Raw genomic sequence first — 17,902 nt, 5'->3', positions numbered from 1 at the left:
TTTTGTTGGGGACCACCGTCACCACTAGTCTAGTGGCCACGAAAGAGGCGCTAACGTGGGTGGTTATGCATGTCTGACTCGAATACGGGGCCCTTATCATCTCTACTGGCCTGGTCAGCGTCGCCCGGGCCTAAAAAGACGGTCATAGTGACTGCCTCGTCGCCTGGCATCAGGTCTCCATCAGTCAATTCTTTGTCGTTATCGCGCCACTGGCCATCTCACCCATCTAGTCGCTGTGGCTAGCTCTGACATCCTGCAGGTGAGTCGGACGAGCCCGCCATTTCGCGTTCCATCGAATCCATTGCATTCCCCAGGTTTATATCACTTCTCGCGCGCTGTCAGGTCGGGCCCCAGCTCGCCTACTGACTACTATACTCCGTGATCTCCCTGATCTGACCGTTGCCAGCCAGTCCCGGCCGGCTGCCGCATGGATGCCTCGCCCTAATCTCAAGCGACCCCGGCGCCCCTGGTGCATTGCCATTGCTATTGCCATAGCCCTTGTGGTGATCATTGTGATAGTCGTGCCATGCGCCGTAATCTTGACGCGCAAAAATCACGGCAAGAAGACCAACGTCTTGTTCCCCTTGTATATCTGGCCCACCAACGACACGACCTGGGATCCTCTATATGATTCGTATGACCCCTCCCCAAACTCCAATGATTGAAGAGTCCAGTCATTGACATCCCCAGCGTCACCGCCCACCCGGACCTAAACTTCACCATCATCATCAACCCATCCAGCGGACCTGGGTCCACCGCCTACCCCTCAGACGAATATGCCTCCCAAGTCGAACGACTGGGAACGTACTCCAACGTGCGAAAAGTCGGATACGTCCGCACCGGGTACGCAACCCGCAACATCACTGCGGTACTGGACGAAGTCGCCACCTACGCCGGGTGGTCCAACGAATCCCTCACGCTGGCCATGGACGGGATCTTCTTCGACGAAGCACCGTACGACTACTCCGCCACGAAAGTCGAATACATGAACACCATCAACGCAGCCGTGAAGAACTCCTCCGGCCTGAGCGGGGATCGGATGGTAAGCGAGACTCGCCCTAGATAGATAGATCGAGGGCGGGAAAAAAATACCCCTTCACAAAACTTGCACGGCACTAATCAGGATATGACATGCTAGGTGATCCACAACCCCGGCACGATCCCGGATACCCGCTACGACAGCACCACCACCGACCTCACCGTCGTCTTCGAGAGTACCTACCAGGATTACTTCTCCGTCCGCCATGGCCTGAACGCCCTGAGTGCCGATCGCACCGGCTACGCATACATGCTACACGCGGTGCCTGACAATCTGAGCAACAGCACGTTGCGGAAATTGGTCGATCAGATGAGCCGAAAGGCCGAGTATCTGTTCCTGACCACGTTGAGCGAGGATTACTATGAGAGTTTTGATCCCGAGGGGGCGACGATTGCCGATTTGATGCCGACGTGAGATGGCTGGGGCTTTCTACTGGTTACTAGTCTAGTTGATAGGTACAAACACTGATGGTACATCGTAAGAAGTACCTTAGCGCTGGATATCGACTAGTAGAGTATATCTGGCGCTAAGACGCGTGTGAGCTGATGGTCGGTCGTGATTGGTGACAGATACACCCACGCCGGGAGGCAAAAGCTTGGATGGTTGAGTCTGGCCCTGTTGGCTAGCGCCGTTAGCGTGGTGGTTAGCGTGGGTACTTTTCTTGCAAGTTGCCAAATAATAGTCAGTAAATAATACTCCGGAGTAAATTATACCCTAATTTTGGTCCAGCCATGCGTGCCATGGTCCGTGGTCCATGGTCGGGCCCGTCCCGGCTCGTCTCGTCTTGCCTGGTCGGGTCGTGTCCTGCTGTCTTGGCCTGTCATGGCCACGTCGCTCTCGTCTAACGGAGGACTCCGTACTGACTAGCGACTTCATATAGATGAATACTACATCCTGGTATAAGACTCTGGTTCCAAACCAAGCCATACCCTGGCCCCCCGCCATCTTCGTCCGTCATTATTCATCCATCCCGTCCATCCCGTCTTCCCAGTTCCAAGTCCAGCCCAGTCCAGCTCCAGTTCCCAGTTCCCAGTTCGCCTAAATTTCCCAACAAAATGGCGACTACGCTTCCCAAGTCCGGCGTTCTCGTACCCTTGTATATCTATCCATTAACGCCTAATACCTGGGATCGACTCTATCACGCGTAAAGTCTCCTCCGAACGGTTCCTTGTTTGCTTCTTTCGCTGTCCGAACTTTCCGTGTGACTGATAGCGCTGGAGCGTCCGAGTAGAATCACTAGCTACCCCCAGCTGGAGTTCCTGGTGATCGTCAACCCCAACAGTGGGCCCGGTGCCTTGCCGTCCCCTGATGCCAACTATACGCGCGAGGTGGCTCGCTTGAACGCCTATCCCAATGTCTACACCGTCGGCTACATCCGCATCGACTACTGCCGCAAGCCATTGGCCGCCGCCTGCGACGAGATCGATCGCTATGCCAGTTGGGCCGTCGACCATGCCACCACGGGGCTAGGCGTCGGCGGCATCATGGTCGATGAGACGCCCAACCACCACGACGCCGCCCAGGCCCAGTACCTCTGCGCCCTTCGCGATCACATCAAGGCCTCCCCGGGCCTCCTCCGCGATCGATTGGTAAGCCTCCCCCTGTCCACTGCCCACTTCCCCTCCCAAACCCGGATCCTGCTCCGGTCCTGGCGCTCGGCATACGTCCATGACAGCTGGGCATCGCTGAAACCCGACGAATAATCACCAAACAACGTGGTTGATATTTTTGGCCGTGCAGGTCGTACACAACCCGGGCACGCCCCCGGACGCCGAGATGGCCGATGCAGGCCCGGATCTGATTTTCGTGTGCGAGGAGCCATATGCTCGGTATCGCACCAATGAGGTCCAGCATCGGCTGCGCGAGCTGCACTATCATCGTGACCGATGCGGCTACATGGTCACCGAAGTGCCGTGCCAGGAGATCCCCGCCCTGGTCCGCGATCTGCGCCATCGCGCAACCTACATCTTTGTCACGGAGATCGTCGGCGACTTTTATGAGCGCTTCGGACCAACCAGTTGGGGGGCGATGATGGAGGCGTTAGTGGAGGCCGAGGAGACGGCGAAGACGGAATGACTAAAAGAAACCACAGGCAACGGGACCAGGGAAACAGGAAAAAGCAGGGGAAAGTGGAACAGGAACCCGTGGAGACGCTGGCTTCGACGTGTCGTGAGTGTGAAGCACTAAATTAGGGCGCACGCAAGGGCCGCTCCGAATGGCCAATTTCCGCTTAGCGCTTATCGGAAGCTGGGATTGCCGGGTGCCTTGATTAAAAGCATGTCGAGCGTTCTGGAATCACCCACTTAGCTTAGGGGACTAGTGCAGCTTACAGAAGATGAATCCAACCTTGAAAAAAATATCGCCATCGCCTCTGCAGGTCCAGTTGCCTGATCCCGGTCGAGGGCCATCACCTCGATACGAAGGCGGCAACAGAATTTTCCTCTTGGTGGAGATGTGCTGGCCCTGCACACTTGAGACTAGGGCTTACCTTGGCTGAGACCTGCATCTGCCTGGTTTCCTCCCCTCGCCGATTCGGCGCGCCATCGACGAATCTCGGGGCTCATCGCTGCATCGCAACGAGGACCTGTCGACTCCGTACTCGACTGTCTAGTGTCCAGGCGCCAACGATGCCCGCGGAGACGATCCGGCCAACTCCCGCCAGCGATGAGCACCATTGGTCTAATGCATGCTAAGGCCACTAGATAAGGTCTTGCAGGCCCGGACTGCCGTCATTTCCTGAGGTCGCCGACTGCTCTCAACCATCCCCCCCCCCCCCCCCCCTGTCCGTAGACTGCCCGCGGCTGAGACCTCATTGCCAATGCCCTATTCTTGGCCGCCTCCGTGGTCCGAATGATTCGATGACAATAACGATCGCCAAATATCTCCCAAATCAAGTCAAAAGGCAAGCCGTGCAGTTGTGCCCTACAGTAGACCAGACCCTTTTTTCGCCCTCAGGGCCTGGCGAACGGATGAACCACGCTTGTCGTCGCTAGGGGCGCGCAGGCGCCGGCCCTTGTAGTCGGGCTGGAGATGACTGACTCTGCGATGATGAAATCATCGGGGTGTAGTCAACCGGGGCCGGCATAGGAAGGGGGAAGGGGAGGGGGGAGGCTGGCCGCTGGCGAGTACTTCCAGCACTGGCCTCGCTCGGGCAGGGTTCTCTCCATCGGACTATCTAGTAGTCGGTTGTTGTTGTTGTTGCTATCCACCGCGTAATCTTCACTCCGCCATCAGCACAGCCATGTCTGTCTTATGTCCCTCCGAAGGCAGCTCCCCCGTGCCTACGCCTCTGTTCTCCGCACCCGCAACGCCCGAGACCGACCGGGATGAGTATTTCGATGAGCCTTCGCTGCCGGCCGAGGACGCGCAATACGTCCTCGTCACCGGAGGTCTAGGATACATCGGAAGCCACACGTCTCTGGAGCTGCTGAAAGCCGGATACAACGTCATCATCGTGGATGACATGAGCAACAGCTTCCGCCATGTCTTCGACCGCATCCTACTGGCCGCGAAACTGCACTTTGACCGCACCGGCGGCCATTGCCCCCGGGCCGAGCTGAGCTGTATCGATTTTCGCGATGTCCCCGCCATGAGCGCCCTCCTGGCCTCCCATACAGTGGAGTCCGTGGCTGCCCCTCAGGGCCGCTCTAACATCCTGGGTGTGATCCACTTTGCAGCATACAAGGAGGTCAATGACAGCCTCCGCAACCCGCTGAAGTACTACCAAAACAACCTGGGCGGATTGGTCGATCTGATCGGTCTCCTCGATCAGCACGACATCAAGACCTTCATCTTCTCCTCCTCCGCCAACGTTTACGGTACCCTAGCTCAAAACCACGGCACCCTGCGCGAGGAGCACTGCGTCCACCGAAAGGAGACGTATCGAGACGCCGTCTCCGGTCAGGACGTATCCGTCGAGCAAGGTTGCACGGGAATTACGAACCCGTACGGCCGGACCAAGTTCTTCGGAGAGGCCATCCTGGCCGACGTCGCGGCGTCGGATCCCGCCTGGACGATCATCGGACTTCGGTACTTCAACCCCATCGGATGCGATCCGTCCGGCCTCCTGGGCGAGGATCCACGCGGGGTGCCGTCGAACTTAGTCCCGGTGGTTGTGCAGGTCCTGACGGGGCAGTTGACCGAACTGGCCGTGTATGGCACCGACTGGGCGACGCCCGATGGCACGGCCATCCGCGACTTCATCCACGTGTCGGATGTGGCGCGTGGGCACACGGCGGCATTGTCCGCGGCGTTGACGCGCCAGGTGCAGACCAACTTCCGGACGTTTAATCTAGGGACCGGGAGCGGGCATTCGGTGGCCGAGGTGGTGAGCGCTATGGAGAATGTCTGTCATCAAGCGATTCCGCGACGCATTGCGGATCGACGCCCGGGCGATGTGGAGTCATGTGTAGCGGTTGCGGATCGGGCGGCGAGTGAATTGGGCTGGACCGCAGAAAAGTCCCTGCAGGACGCGTGTCAGGATCTGTGGAACTATCTGCGATTCAACCCAACAGACCTGTGTCTGTCTTGAAGTAGGGCTGGAGGGGGGGAGTGGAGGGTGAGTGGAGGGTGAGTGGAGGGTGAGTGGAGGCGGGGTCGTCTGGAGAAAGCTGAGGGGGAGTTGACTGCACACTGCTTTTGTTTGTTAATATTTGTTGTTCGTCGTATAGAGCACCGTACATAATCTAGATAATCGCACCGCGTATCTTTTCTTCTTCGGTCGAGGTATATCACAAGGGGCGTTGGATGTGTCCCGGTGGCGCAGGGTGAAATGCATCTACCGTCAGCATCGTCTTGGCTGACTGGCTTTCTGGCTTGCCTCGTCTGATTCAGATGCTAAGTTGATTTCTTTGGTTTCATTTTCTTTGTCTGCCCCAAGGCTCAACCTTGGTGTGTCGTTGGGAGAGAGTACTTACTCGGTGTGTTCAGGCGGTCCCAGTGGGCAACTACGACCCATAAAGGGGCAACCCCATAGCTTATTCTGTATAAAAAAAGTGCTCCTTCTAGAAGAGCAATTCAGAGCCCGCTTAGGTGCTGCTTCCTACCTTGCAGTATTGTTACCTTGCAGTATTGTTTCCCCACTAGTTCATCCCGAGCCACAAGACGACTACGTATACCGGGGAACAACACACCGTTCACTACCGATTCCCCACCGCACTCACCCAACACTCATTCCCAACCTAGCCAGTTCCCATCACCATCCCGGCTTGTAGTACAAAGAACCTCATGCCAAGCCCGAGTCAAAGCGCCTCCCGAAATCCGCCGGGTGGCTGGCATCAAGGTTACAGAAATGCGCCGAATGCAGGTGGACGGACACTCGGTCCATCAGCTGCAGCTCGGGACGCCAGATACGGTTCTGCAGTGTTTAATCCAGCCGGAAAGGCGTGTCGAATCAGCCTAGGCATGCGCGGTCTTGATCGACGGGCTTATCTCTGGCCACTCGGCTGCGAGAACTATCCGATATTCGGTGCATATATTGACGTAGCTGTAGTCAGCGTGCGTCTTGTCTCGTGTCTTTGGGTAGGCTCGGTTGATGTCTGGAAAAGTTGGGCAGGGCGGAACGATGGTGAGAACAGACTGTAGTATAAACTGATGTGGATCCCGGTAGAGTTGTTCTCGTGCTTGATCGATACATCACGATAGTTCCGTCTGAGCACGAAGATCAGCCATGGACTCGGTATCTGAAGAAAAGACGGCAATCGCCCCAAAGTATACCCCCAAATGGCCTGAGACATTCGATGATGCCAGTGTAAAGCAGTGGATCCACGACTACTACAGCGCGATCGATAACAAGGCATCACCCCAGGCTGTCGTTGACCTCTTCACCGAAGATGCTGTGATCGAGCTGGGTAAACGACGGATCAATAGATCGAGTTAGTCAACCGTCTTCACGATTCAAATCAAGTCATATTTTTCGTGTTAACCCGATCATTAATCGTAGCCATGCTCCAAGCCAGTCGGTCCTCGTGGGATGATGTCGAGTCAAGGCGGCATAACCCCCAGGATGCCTATCCGCTGGGGGATAATACCTATCTGATCGAGGGCAATGCCACATATGTGTACAAGAACGGCCAGAGCAGAACTTTCGAGTGGTGTGGGAAGCTGCGCTTGGTGATGAATGATGGCAAGTGGCAGATGAACTATTACAAGACATATTTTGCCACGGAGTATTGATCCGATGTTGTCTTGGACATACGCGTTTCACCCATCTGCTGTCTTTGACGTCAATAAAATTTGATGGGAAACATATGAATCTCGTACTCATGCAAAATGGCAGAACATGCTCATTTGCACGCAGCCCTGACTACATGCTGTAGATATCCTTCTGTGGTAGCTGCAGTAACGAGACAACCGAATGCCGAGGATCCGCGCGCATCCGAGTGCATCAACCAGCGGAGTTGTGCAGATTAGTCAGGAGTGCTCGAGCCTAATCCTCCACCATAATTCAATCCTGATCAGCCACTAATCATCTGGCTCTTCTCATAACGTTGGTCAGTTTGTCGAGTTGTTCTGGTCGGGTTTGCTTTGCAACATTCACAGCAGCATCGTTCCGATGAGACGCCGGACACGTCGCAGTGTTTTCCACCTGGCCGTCTTCGTTGGCATCCTCGGCCTCATCCTCTTCCTCAATCGACCATCTTCCCCCGGTCGGTCCTTCGCCTGGACCACCGTCTCCTATGTGACCACGGCGACCCGCCTCCCCGAGCCTCGGGGCGAGTGTCCAGGCCTGACGGAGACGGACAAGCCCGTCCTGGTCGTGTCGCGGATCACGGCCGATGACTCCGGGTGGCTCGCGCCACTAGCGGAACAGTATCATCTCTGCGTGTACACTGCGGATGCGCCGCCAAACCCCCGTAGCACACATCTGCAGGTGCCTGCCAACCGGGGCCACGAGGCAATGGGATATCTGACCTTCCTGATCGACAACTACGCCCATCTCCCTGCAGCCGGGATGGTATTTGTGCATGGTTCCCGTTGGGCTTGGCACAATGATGCGTCGGACTATGACAATGCGGCGCTGCTGGCGGCATTGAACGTCTCTGCGGCCATGGCCCCCTGGGGCTACCACAATCTTCGCTGTGACTGGAGCGTCAGCACCTGCTCCCCCAAGGTACCCGCCCAGGGCAGCTTAGAGCTGTCGCTACAGTCGGTGCTTGAGCCGTGGAGCGCGCGGACGGCCTCCGACATTGCTCTACCGGGCGCGTTGGCCTCCCTATTTAGCCGCGACCAGGTCAGCCTGGATTTGGAGGGCGCCCGAGTCCTCCTCGGTCGAAACGATGCGGTGCGCGCGCAGTGTTGCGCGCAGTTCGTTGTCAGCCGCGAGAGTGTCTGGCAGCACACCCGGGAAGAGTATGTCGCATTACGGCAGTGGCTGCTTGATGGCAGCGACGACAGCGCTCATAGTCCAGCTGCACCGAACCGTCGCGCAGCGCCGCGGGATGACCGCATCGCGGGTCGGATCCTGTCGTACGTGTGGCATATTCTGTTTATTAAGCACGAGGCCCTGCGCGCCGAGGGATCGGCGGCCATTAGCCTGGAGCGACTAAACACGGCTGGCTGCCCGCGGGCGGATGAGTGCTACTGTCGATTGTATGGCCGGTGTAATCTGGATTGGTGCAGTGCGGAGAGTTGCTATGGACAGTATCAGTTGCCTCCAGACTTCAAGGTGCCGGCGTGGGTGATGGAGAGGGGACAGACCTGAGGGGACGAGTAGTGGAAGGAAGGAATGTATAGAGAGAGAGAGAGAGAGAGAGAGAAAGAGAGAGTAGGACAATGAACACCATCCCCCCCATCGTTGATTGTTTGCACCGAATGACTGGAGTTGCCGGCCTGAGGCAAGGGGCCGCTCAGTCCCCAGGCAGTAAGGAATGAATCGCTCATGCAACCAGCTACCTTAGCCACCGAAGGGAGCACTTCACCTCCCACACAAACGATGCCAGCAACTTCTGTCCCTCTCTCGTTCTTCGTTTCTCTCTCATCACCATGGCTCCCCCAGAGCACCCCTGTCTTTCCCGCCAGGTATCCTTGACTCTCAACCGCGAACCGACGATCGGTGTATATTAATGACCCACTGCGGGGTATTCATCCCCCCTCTCTCTCTCCGCAGGAAGCATCAGCTTCCAATCCTACCTCGCCAGCACGACGGAGCATACGGCAGTAGTCCATCCTGCAATATGGAGGACGGCCGGCATATTACACAATGCCCGAGTATGGAGTAATTTCCCGCTAAGTGGTTTGGTGGTTGTACCCAACCCCGTGTTCTGCACTGACTGGTACCTCGTGTCCCCCCATGGCCGTCTACAGCTTTCAATGCTAAAAGAACGATTAAAACAGAGCTCCCAGCACCTACTACACCATGACACAGAAATACTCTGTCCAGCAGCAGTCATATGGCTGGTGGCAAGAGCCCGGACATCCATCGAGCCAGCCAAACAGAGGAACCCGCTGTCCGATGGCAAGTGACATGCAAAGTACGGGGTCAACCGACGATCCCGTCGTCCAAGGTTCCCCGATGTATGCTCCTGGTATGATACCAGGTTCAGGGTCTACCGAGGCTTCCTGGCCGGCCCGCTCCCACCTGCCGTGATCTTCTGCCGGCCCAGATAAACTTTGTCACCCCTGCCCACCCCGGGGTTGCAGCGGTTTTCCGGGGTAACAACGACGCATGTGGAGTTCCGACTCAATCAAACATGAATACTCCATGTCTCGGACAGAGCAATGAGTTCCGGTGAAGTACAAATCTGTCAGGTGGATTTCAAATGCGGGGTGGAGACGACAGCTGTTCCTCTGGAACCAAATTTGAAGTCTGCTGATCATTGCTTATAAAATGGGGAGACCTGCTACTTCATCGTTGGGGTTTTGTACAACGACAGCGCCGCTTTCTCTCTCTTATCCTGTGCTGTTTGGCTTTGAACATCCATTATGAAGGTGGCAAGTCTCTTGGGGCTTGCAGCATTGCCTGGAGCAACACTCGCCAGTACAGACCCCTTCCAGACCCGTTGCAACTCCTTTCGGAGTGAAATCGACATTGCCAATGTCACGGTCAGATCCGTCGCGTATGTTGCTGCCGGACAGAATGTCTCCCAGGCGAAGGTCGCCTCGGTTTGTAAAGCGTCCGTCCAAGCAAGTGTCGACTTCTGCCGGGTGACCATGAACATCTCGACGTCGGACCGAAGCCACCTCTGGGCCGAGGCCTGGTTCCCAAGGAACTATACCGGTCGCTTTGTGAGCACTGGGAATGGTGGCCTGGCTGGATGTAAATCCCTCTCTACTGGATCGCCGATCCCTTTGACGTATGAATGACTGGCAACGGCTAATGTCAAGGCAGGTGTCCAGGAAAGGGATCTCAACTTTGCGGCCGAGTTTGGCTTCGCTACGGTGGGAACCAACGCCGGACACGACGGAGACACGGCTCGATATTTCCTGAACAACTCGGAGGTCCTTGCAGACTTCGCGTATCGTTCGGTGCATGTGGGAACCGTGGTCGCCAAGCAGCTGACCAAGTTGTTCTATGAGGAGGGATACAATTACTCGTACTATCTTGGCTGCTCGACCGGAGGTCGCCAGGGCTACCAGCAGGTTCAGCGGTTCCCCGATGACTACGACGGGGTGATCGCAGGCTCCGCGGCCATGAACTTTATTAATCTCATCTCCTGGGGTGCCTTTCTCTGGAAGGCGGTGGGGTTGGCTGATGATCCCGAGTTCATCTCCTCGGACCTCTGGTCGGTGATTCACGATGAGATCGTGCGTCAATGCGATCCGGTGGATGGGGCAATCGATGGCATCATCGAGGACCCGGATTTCTGCGCCCCGGTTCTCGAGACGTTGATCTGCAATGGGACCACCAAAGACACTTCCTGTCTCACGGGGGCTCAGGCAGCGAGGGCCACCCGCGCTCTGAGTGACTTCTACGGACCCGATGGGACGGTGTACTATCCTCGTCTGAACTACGGGGCGGAGGCCGATGCGGCCGCCATCTACTTCACCGGAGAGATGTACAGCCGCACGGAAGAATGGTACCGCTACGTGGTCTACAATGACACCACCTGGAATTCCAGCCAATGGACGCTGGACAGTGCCAAGCTGGCCTTGGAGCAGAATCCCTTCAACATCGAGGCGTTCGACCCCAACATCACCGCCTTCCGGGACCGGGGGGGCAAGCTCCTCTCCTACCACGGGACGGCGGATCCGATTATCAGCTCGACAGACAGCAAGCTCTACTACCGGCGGGTCGCGAATGCCCTGAATGCCAAACCTTCGGAGCTGGATGACTTTTATCGGTTTTTCCAGATCTCCGGCATGGGCCACTGCGGCAATGGCATCGGCGCTTCCTATATCGGGCAGGGGTCGGGGACATATACGTCCAAGGCGCCGCAGATCAATCTGCTTCGCACGATGGTCGACTGGGTGGAAAACGGCAAGGCTCCCGAGTACATGCCGGGCAACAAGCTGAGCGCGAATGGATCGATTGAGTATATGCGCCGGCACTGTCGCTATCCCCGACATAACATCCACACGGGGCCTGGCAATTACACCGACCCCAATTCCTGGACTTGTGTGTGAGCATCATTCTCAAGAGCAAGGTCACATAGTTCATAGCAAGTATGTTGTTAATATGAACGATCCCAGCTATATGCATTCGAGATGTCGGTGTGACTGTTTTGGTCTGCATAGACACGTATTCGAGCTCATTGAAGTCTCCCGGAAGAGGAACAAATGTAAACAAACAAAGATCATGTCACGCCACGTCCTCCAGCCACTGTAATTTGTCGCTAAGCCGGGCGGATCAACCCGCCCAGGGGTGTTTCCAGCCTGAGGCCGCCGTCGATTTATCTTGCTGCCTGGACGCTCAGGCCGGTGATCTGAGATCACGTGGTGCTCGCTGCAGCGGGTGGGGCAAGTCGGCCCGATTCCGCTGATTCAGCATGCCAAGACGGCCAATCGGTAAATCATTCAGGCTGAGACATGCAGATGCAGTACATCGCATCTCTTCCTCAAAGGTTGTTTCCTGTTTCCTCACTGACCATGTCCTATAAAGTCTGTCTGACATTACTCGTAAGACAAACCAGTAAGCAGTATCCCGGTTAACCAATCATCATCTAGAAATAAAAATCATCTCAACCGTTGGACGCTCTGCAATTGGGTTTGGCTAAGCCACCAGCACAATCACTTGTAGGAAGCTTAGCCCGGTCGGGCATTGTCATTGGCAATGGGTCACTGGGATGATGACAGGTTCCTCGCCTGCATCCTGATGACTGGAGGTCACCATAGCTACCTTCGATCCGACCCATCCCGATGCTTGGGACGTCTTCAGCCCTGTCTGTATTGAGGATAAAAATAGATGGCGACTCCAGATGAATCCAGCCTTCCAGGCCCTTGCTACTAGTATCATGATAGTGCGAGATAGTGAAAAAGTATAAGGTCTGCTAGCTGATTGTTTCCAGCTGCCAAGGGTGTCTAACCACTGGAGGCAATATATATATCCGCCATCACTTTGAATACTAGCCACACGGGCAGATTAGTAACATCATTGCCGGAAATAGATCATGCATCCGCCTCTACAGACTACTACTAAGCACTGTGTACTCCGTAGTTGCAATAAATATGTACGAAGTACATTCTACAATCTGATCTCCAGCCAGCGACTACACTCCTTGTATCAAAGGCATGTCAAATGTCCGAATATGCATGAGACATGGAGGTGACGGAGCGCCACGCCCATGGGAGATCCGCCCGGAGTGGAGCCGGCCAAGTCGAACGCTGGGAACCCAGGCAATCATGGTTCGTCGGCCACCACATGGTGTATACCGTACGGAAGACCATTTATCCTATTCATCTCGTTTGCGAGGATTGCTCCATCGGGGCCAGGATTACCCACGTTCTTGGCTTGGATGCTGAAATTAGGACGGGACGAGTGCCTCTATAAGAAGAGAGAGGTCAGCCTCATGGTCTCCCCTGATTCCTGACCGAAGTCCGTGGGAGTGCCTGAGGGGAGCCTGGCATCCGGTTGCTGCCTGGGGCGGGTAGTGATTGGGCGGCTCGCCTGACACGGACACACTAAGTCACTAACAGTTAACACCGTGACCGTTGATGCTGACCGGATGGGGCAGAGATCCTGGCTGACGATGAGACTGGCTGTGTCGAGCTGGGTCATCCAACAGCAACGAGGCTGTATCCATCCCGATGATTGATGGAATTGTTGATGCAGGCTGACCGACAAGAATCCCCATTGTGCTTTGCTCCTGACCTCCCTCTCGCCGGCCCTCCTTTTTGACCTCCCAAAGGAGTAATGGACAGGCATTGCCGGAAATGGAATTTTGCGTGGCTGATCCACTGTGGGCCATCCAGGTCTGCTTGACGGATTGAAACCAATCACACCGAGGCTAGCCTCGCTTGCCCGGAATATCAGCCGGGCCGGGCTCCACGGGCTGCGCGTCTTTTCGGAGCAAAAGCAAGTCGACTTTGGCTGCTTTCTTCCCAAACTCGCATGGCTGCTCGGTCTTAACTCTTAGCTACGATAGTCGCTCGGGCTAAATCGCCGCTAGTAGGCATCCTCATTCTTGGGTCCAATGGGATGCCTCCGGCTGTCGTCATCCACTGGAGCCGATCCGGGAACCATGACAGTCCGCCGAATTTTCTCGACGCCCGGCTTCAACGCCTGCTCCTCCCATCCCCCCCATCCGGTCCCCCCTCAGCGTCGTCGTCGCGGTCGTCGTCGTGGTCGTCGCAATCCTCTTCCTTTGGCAATGAGGGCAGGAGCCTCCGTCTGGACCCTTTCCAGTTCCCTCCGGTCAACTTCAAGGGACGCTGGGTCATGAGCCAGTTTAAATATCCGCCAGTGACCATGGGTGCCCCTCGACGGTTATCCCCCGGATAAGGATTTTACGCCAGTGGAGCCGGCCTGCTGACGACAGAGATCTCAACGCACACGCTACTCTCGTTTCCAAATGCACCGCCCGGCGTGGCTATAGCCCTGGCTGCATCGTTCCTGACGGGCCAAAACGGAATGGTCATCCTCCTGCCAACCTGCCACCACTTGGACAGCCTCATCCGCGGGCGATTCTGGTAGTCCCCCCGGACCGCCAGATCATATCGCACCCGTAACCATGGCCGCTGGTCCAGGTATCGCCACTCTTTCCCAAGGCTTAGACTTTGATCCCCCGCCATCTGGTCCTCCTATTTGCTGTGGCCCGTAGCTACTCGTTTCCCCCTATATATAGTTCTTGGGCACGTATCCAATGATCCATGGGTGCTCCACTCCTCTAGCAGCTGGGCTGTCGGTTTATCTAGGCCCTAGTCCAATCCCAAGGCGTTACCGTTGCCTGGTGCCGTTGTCGTCTCCAGCCTTTTTTTCCCTTGGCCCTTTTTTCCCTCCTGGGGGCTCCTGTTTATTTTTGTGCCTCTAATTTGCGGTGTTATTTTTGGGAGTCTTTCTTTGCCCAGCCCCAGAACCTCCCTAGAACCCTCGTCATTCTTCTTTCCTTTCCCCGTGGCCTCAAAAGACCCTCCCTCGACGCATCTCCAAGGCCATCCCATCTTCAACCTTCAAGATGGGTACGCCAACACCCTACTCGGCCCATTCGCCCCGGGAGAGCGAGAGCAGCTACTTTTCCCACACCTCTCCGTCCAATGCAGTGAGTCTTCCGTCCGGTGTTCCGACTGGGCTGTCTCTAATTTGGATAGCACCCGCCCTACCACGCGGATGAGCCTGAACACGATGAACAGGAGCAATCTCTGCTGCAGCGCAACACGTCCAGTCATTACGGCACCCCCTTTGATGATCCCGCCGTCTCGACCGACTCCCTGCGGCGGTACACCCTGCACGATTCCGGGCCGTCGGTCTTCGCCGCGCCCGCTTATCAAGAATCCGAAGGCGCCTCCGACATTTACAATGCCCGGAGTGCGGGCGACAAGGCCTCTCGGGAGGGGAGTCGCGCGGGAGCCCTCCGCCGTTATGGAACGAGAAAGATCAACCTGGTGCAGGGTTCCGTCCTGAGTGTCGATTACCCCGTGCCCAGTGCCATTCAGAACGCCATTCAACCCCAATACCGGGATGCCGAGGAGGCCTTTTCCGAGGAATTCACGCACATGAGATGTAGGTGCTGCGCGATTTGGTGACGGCCGTGTCCGGCTGACCAAGAATTAGATACGGCCGCCACTTGTGATCCGGACGAGTTCACGCTGCGCAATGGATACAATCTCCGGCCGGCCATCTACAATCGGCATACCGAATTGCTGATCGCCATCACCTACTACAACGAAGACAAGGTGTTGACCGCCCGTACTCTGCACGGTGTGATGCAGAACATCCGCGATATTGTCAACTTGAAGAAATCCGAGTTCTGGAACAAGGGTGGTCCCGCCTGGCAGAAGATTGTCGTCTGCTTGGTCTTTGACGGTATCGAGCCTTGCGACAAAAACACACTGGATGTGTTGGCGACCGTGGGTATCTACCAGGATGGAGTCATGAAGAAGGACGTTGACGGGCGGGAAACCATCGCGCACGTTGTGAGTCGCTTTCCCGCGCCCCTTTTTGTCGGAGGTCCGAGACCGCCTTCGGGTCGGTGGGCCGCGCCGCAGCCGGAGCCCGACTGACTGATCGCCGCAGTTCGAATATACCACCCAATTGTCCGTCACTCCGACGCAGCAGTTGATCCGCCCTCAGGGCAATGAGTCGACCAATCTGCCCCCCGTGCAGATGATCTTCTGTCTGAAGCAGAAGAACAGCAAGAAGATCAACTCCCACCGTTGGCTGTTCAACGCTTTCAGTCGGATTCTCAACCCGGAAGTCGTCATTCTGCTGGACGCTGGTACCAAACCCGGCCACAAGTCTCTGCTCGCCCTCTGGGAGGCCTTTTACAATGACAAGACCCTTGGTGGCGCCTGTGGTGAGATCCACGCGATGCTGGGTCAGGGTTGGCGCAAGGTCCTCAATCCCTTGGTCGCCGCGCAGAATTTCGAGTACAAGATCTCCAATATTCTCGACAAGCCCCTGGAAAGTGCGTTCGGTTATGTCAGTGTGTTGCCTGGTGCATTCTCGGCGTATCGCTATCGCGCTATCATGGGTCGGCCGCTGGAGCAGTACTTCCACGGTGACCACACGCTCTCGAAACGTCTCGGCAAGAAGGGTATCGACGGCATGAATATCTTCAAAAAGAACATGTTCTTGGCCGAGGATCGTATTCTGTGCTTCGAATTGGTGGCCAAGGCCGGTTTCAAGTGGCATCTGAGTTACGTCAAGGCGTCCAAGGGTGAGACCGATGTTCCGGAGGGCGCGGCCGAATTCATCAGTCAAAGAAGACGTTGGCTGAACGGTTCGTTTGCTGCTGGTTTGTATTCGATCATGCATTTCGGCCGTATCTATCGCAGTGGTCACAGCATCATCCGCATGTTCTTCCTGCACATTCAGATGGTCTACAACGTTTGTCAATTGATCATGACCTGGTTCTCCCTCGGTACGTTTGCCACCTCTTGTCGGGGTCATTACTAACTGGTACAGCTTCCTACTGGCTGACTAGTTCCGTCATCATGGACCTGGTCGGTACGCCTAGTACGAGTAACAAAGAGAAGGGATGGCCGTTCGGAAACGAGGCCTCGCCCATTGTCAACAACTTTGTCAAATACGGTTATGTCTGGGTTCTTGCGCTGCAATTTATCATGGCTTTGGGTAATAGGCCGAAGGGGTATGCCTCCCGCTTAATCTGAAACGAGAAAAACAACTAACGTCGACAGTGTGAAAATCCCTTACATCCTGTCTTACCTCTACTTCTCCCTGGTCCAGTTATACGTCTTGATTCTGTCCTTCTACCTGGTGGTGGGCGCCTTCAACGGCGGCATGATGGATTTCAACTTCGACGAAAGCGTGAGCACGTTCCTGGCATCTTTCTTCAGCTCCAGCGGTGGAGGTATCGTTTTGATCGCCTTGGTGTCGACCTACGGTATCTACATCATCGCTAGTGTTCTCTACATGGACCCGTGGCACATTCTCACCAGTTCTTGGGCCTACTTCCTGGGTATGACCACTTCGATCAACATCCTCATGGTGTACGCCTTCTGCAACTGGCACGATGTCTCCTGGGGTACCAAGGGATCCGACAAGGCCGAAGCCCTGCCCTCCGCTCAGACCAAGAAGGACGACGACAACAAACAGAACTTCATCGAAGAAATCGACAAGCCGCAAGCCGATATCGACAGTCAATTCGAGGCGACCGTGAAACGCGCGTTGACGCCGTGGATCGAGCCGGAGGAAGAGGGCGGCAAGAGTTTGGACGATGCCTACCGGAACTTCCGTACCGTGTTGGTCTGTCTGTGGGTGTTTAGTAACTTGCTGGTTACGCTGTTGATTACTGCCACGGGTGTGGACAAGATGTGTTTGACTGTATGTCCCCATGCCTCCATGAACGGTTTAAATAAACCAAACTAACCGAAATAGAACACCTCGACGACGCGTACCTCCTGGTACTTCGAAGTCATTCTATGGATCACGGCCGGTCTATCCCTGTTCCGCTTCATCGGATCGATCTACTTCCTGGGTCGCTCGGGTATCCTGTGCTGTGTGTCCCGTCGTTAAGCCAGCCTGCCGCCACCGCGATGGCTATAACCGCAGTGGTGCATCAACGGAGCAAAACTACTTTCTGCATGATTATGTCGTGTTCTCCAGCGCGTGGGTCCATGGGATTGTACATTTATGGCCATTGCTGATTCCTTTTTTCTTTTTTCTTTCTTCTTTCCTTGGTTCCTTGATTCCTATGCAATGATAATAATAGAGCGAGTTTATAGTCCGTCTGATCTAGCTGGGATTGATTTGACTGATCTGATACCGATATTGATACTAGCGAAGATGACTGAAAATGACATGATTAT

At 55.7% G+C, this 17,902-nt stretch overlaps 7 protein-coding genes across 7 annotated transcripts; 6 read left to right on the top strand and 1 right to left on the bottom strand.

Annotated features, from left to right (window-relative positions):
• Window positions 1–178: 178 nt before the first annotated feature.
• BO80DRAFT_419150 (spherulation-specific family 4 protein) lies at window positions 179–3,389 on the top strand. Its single transcript, XM_025718294.1, has 5 exons — window positions 179–634; window positions 691–1,042; window positions 1,139–1,449; window positions 2,268–2,628; window positions 2,780–3,389. Exons 1-5 carry the CDS (start codon window positions 432–434, stop codon window positions 3,113–3,115), a joined length of 1,563 nt encoding a protein of 520 aa, XP_025569675.1. The 5' UTR covers window positions 179–431; the 3' UTR covers window positions 3,116–3,389.
• Window positions 3,390–3,811: 422 nt separating this feature from the next.
• Window positions 3,812–6,062, top strand: BO80DRAFT_429946 (UDP-GAL-4-epimerase). The gene has a single exon (XM_025720596.1). The coding sequence runs from the start codon at window positions 4,281–4,283 to the stop codon at window positions 5,568–5,570; it is 1,290 nt and encodes a 429-aa protein (XP_025569674.1). The 5' UTR covers window positions 3,812–4,280; the 3' UTR covers window positions 5,571–6,062.
• Window positions 6,063–6,707: 645 nt separating this feature from the next.
• BO80DRAFT_469460 (uncharacterized protein) lies at window positions 6,708–7,320 on the top strand (the record flags this gene model as incomplete). Its single annotated transcript, XM_025723012.1, has 2 exons — window positions 6,708–6,912; window positions 6,981–7,320. The coding sequence occupies 2 exons, from the start codon at window positions 6,708–6,710 to the stop codon at window positions 7,211–7,213; spliced, it is 438 nt and encodes a 145-aa protein (XP_025569673.1). The 3' UTR covers window positions 7,214–7,320.
• A 74-nt stretch (window positions 7,321–7,394) lies between these two features.
• Window positions 7,395–8,990, top strand: BO80DRAFT_265693 (DUF3431 domain-containing protein). Its single transcript, XM_025714782.1, has one exon. The coding sequence runs from the start codon at window positions 7,593–7,595 to the stop codon at window positions 8,739–8,741; it is 1,149 nt and encodes a 382-aa protein (XP_025569672.1). The 5' UTR covers window positions 7,395–7,592; the 3' UTR covers window positions 8,742–8,990.
• A 971-nt stretch (window positions 8,991–9,961) lies between these two features.
• Window positions 9,962–11,666, top strand: BO80DRAFT_506212 (tannase/feruloyl esterase family alpha/beta hydrolase; the record flags this gene model as incomplete). Its single annotated transcript, XM_025724535.1, has 2 exons — window positions 9,962–10,295; window positions 10,368–11,666. 2 exons carry the CDS (start codon window positions 9,962–9,964, stop codon window positions 11,600–11,602), a joined length of 1,569 nt encoding a protein of 522 aa, XP_025569671.1. The 3' UTR covers window positions 11,603–11,666.
• A 1,000-nt stretch (window positions 11,667–12,666) lies between these two features.
• On the bottom strand, window positions 12,667–13,806 carry BO80DRAFT_429943 (uncharacterized protein). Its single transcript, XM_025720595.1, has one exon. The coding sequence runs from the start codon at window positions 13,381–13,383 to the stop codon at window positions 13,105–13,107; it is 279 nt and encodes a 92-aa protein (XP_025569670.1). The 5' UTR covers window positions 13,384–13,806; the 3' UTR covers window positions 12,667–13,104.
• Window positions 13,807–14,189: 383 nt separating this feature from the next.
• On the top strand, window positions 14,190–17,835 carry chsC (chitin synthase C). The gene is made up of 7 exons (XM_025720594.1): window positions 14,190–14,673; window positions 14,723–15,134; window positions 15,186–15,547; window positions 15,648–16,494; window positions 16,539–16,722; window positions 16,772–17,417; window positions 17,472–17,835. Exons 1-7 carry the CDS (start codon window positions 14,590–14,592, stop codon window positions 17,607–17,609), a joined length of 2,673 nt encoding a protein of 890 aa, XP_025569669.1. The 5' UTR covers window positions 14,190–14,589; the 3' UTR covers window positions 17,610–17,835.
• The last annotated feature ends 67 nt before the right edge of the window (window positions 17,836–17,902 follow it).

This window comes from Aspergillus ibericus, assembly GCF_003184845.1.
Source record: "Aspergillus ibericus CBS 121593 unplaced genomic scaffold BO80scaffold_77, whole genome shotgun sequence".
NCBI classification, from domain to species: Eukaryota; Fungi; Ascomycota; class Eurotiomycetes; order Eurotiales; family Aspergillaceae; genus Aspergillus; species Aspergillus ibericus.
The sequence above is the reverse complement of the archived record's forward strand: the minus strand, read 5'-3'. Positions and strand labels throughout refer to the sequence as shown.

Coding starts and splice junctions, on each gene's coding strand:
- BO80DRAFT_419150 (XM_025718294.1), top strand. CDS start 432: ATGCCTCGCCCTAATCTCAAGCGACCCCGGCGCCCCTGGTGCATTGCC. Junction 1,043..1,138: donor GCCTGAGCGGGGATCGGATG/GTAAGCGAGACT, acceptor ATGACATGCTAG/GTGATCCACAACCCCGGCAC. Junction 2,629..2,779: donor GCCTCCTCCGCGATCGATTG/GTAAGCCTCCCC, acceptor TTGGCCGTGCAG/GTCGTACACAACCCGGGCAC.
- BO80DRAFT_429946 (XM_025720596.1), top strand. CDS start 4,281: ATGTCTGTCTTATGTCCCTCCGAAGGCAGCTCCCCCGTGCCTACGCCT.
- BO80DRAFT_265693 (XM_025714782.1), top strand. CDS start 7,593: ATGAGACGCCGGACACGTCGCAGTGTTTTCCACCTGGCCGTCTTCGTT.
- BO80DRAFT_429943 (XM_025720595.1), bottom strand. CDS start 13,383: ATGGCCCACAGTGGATCAGCCACGCAAAATTCCATTTCCGGCAATGCC.
- chsC (XM_025720594.1), top strand. CDS start 14,590: ATGGGTACGCCAACACCCTACTCGGCCCATTCGCCCCGGGAGAGCGAG. Junction 16,723..16,771: donor TTGGGTAATAGGCCGAAGGG/GTATGCCTCCCG, acceptor TAACGTCGACAG/TGTGAAAATCCCTTACATCC. Junction 17,418..17,471: donor TGGACAAGATGTGTTTGACT/GTATGTCCCCAT, acceptor TAACCGAAATAG/AACACCTCGACGACGCGTAC.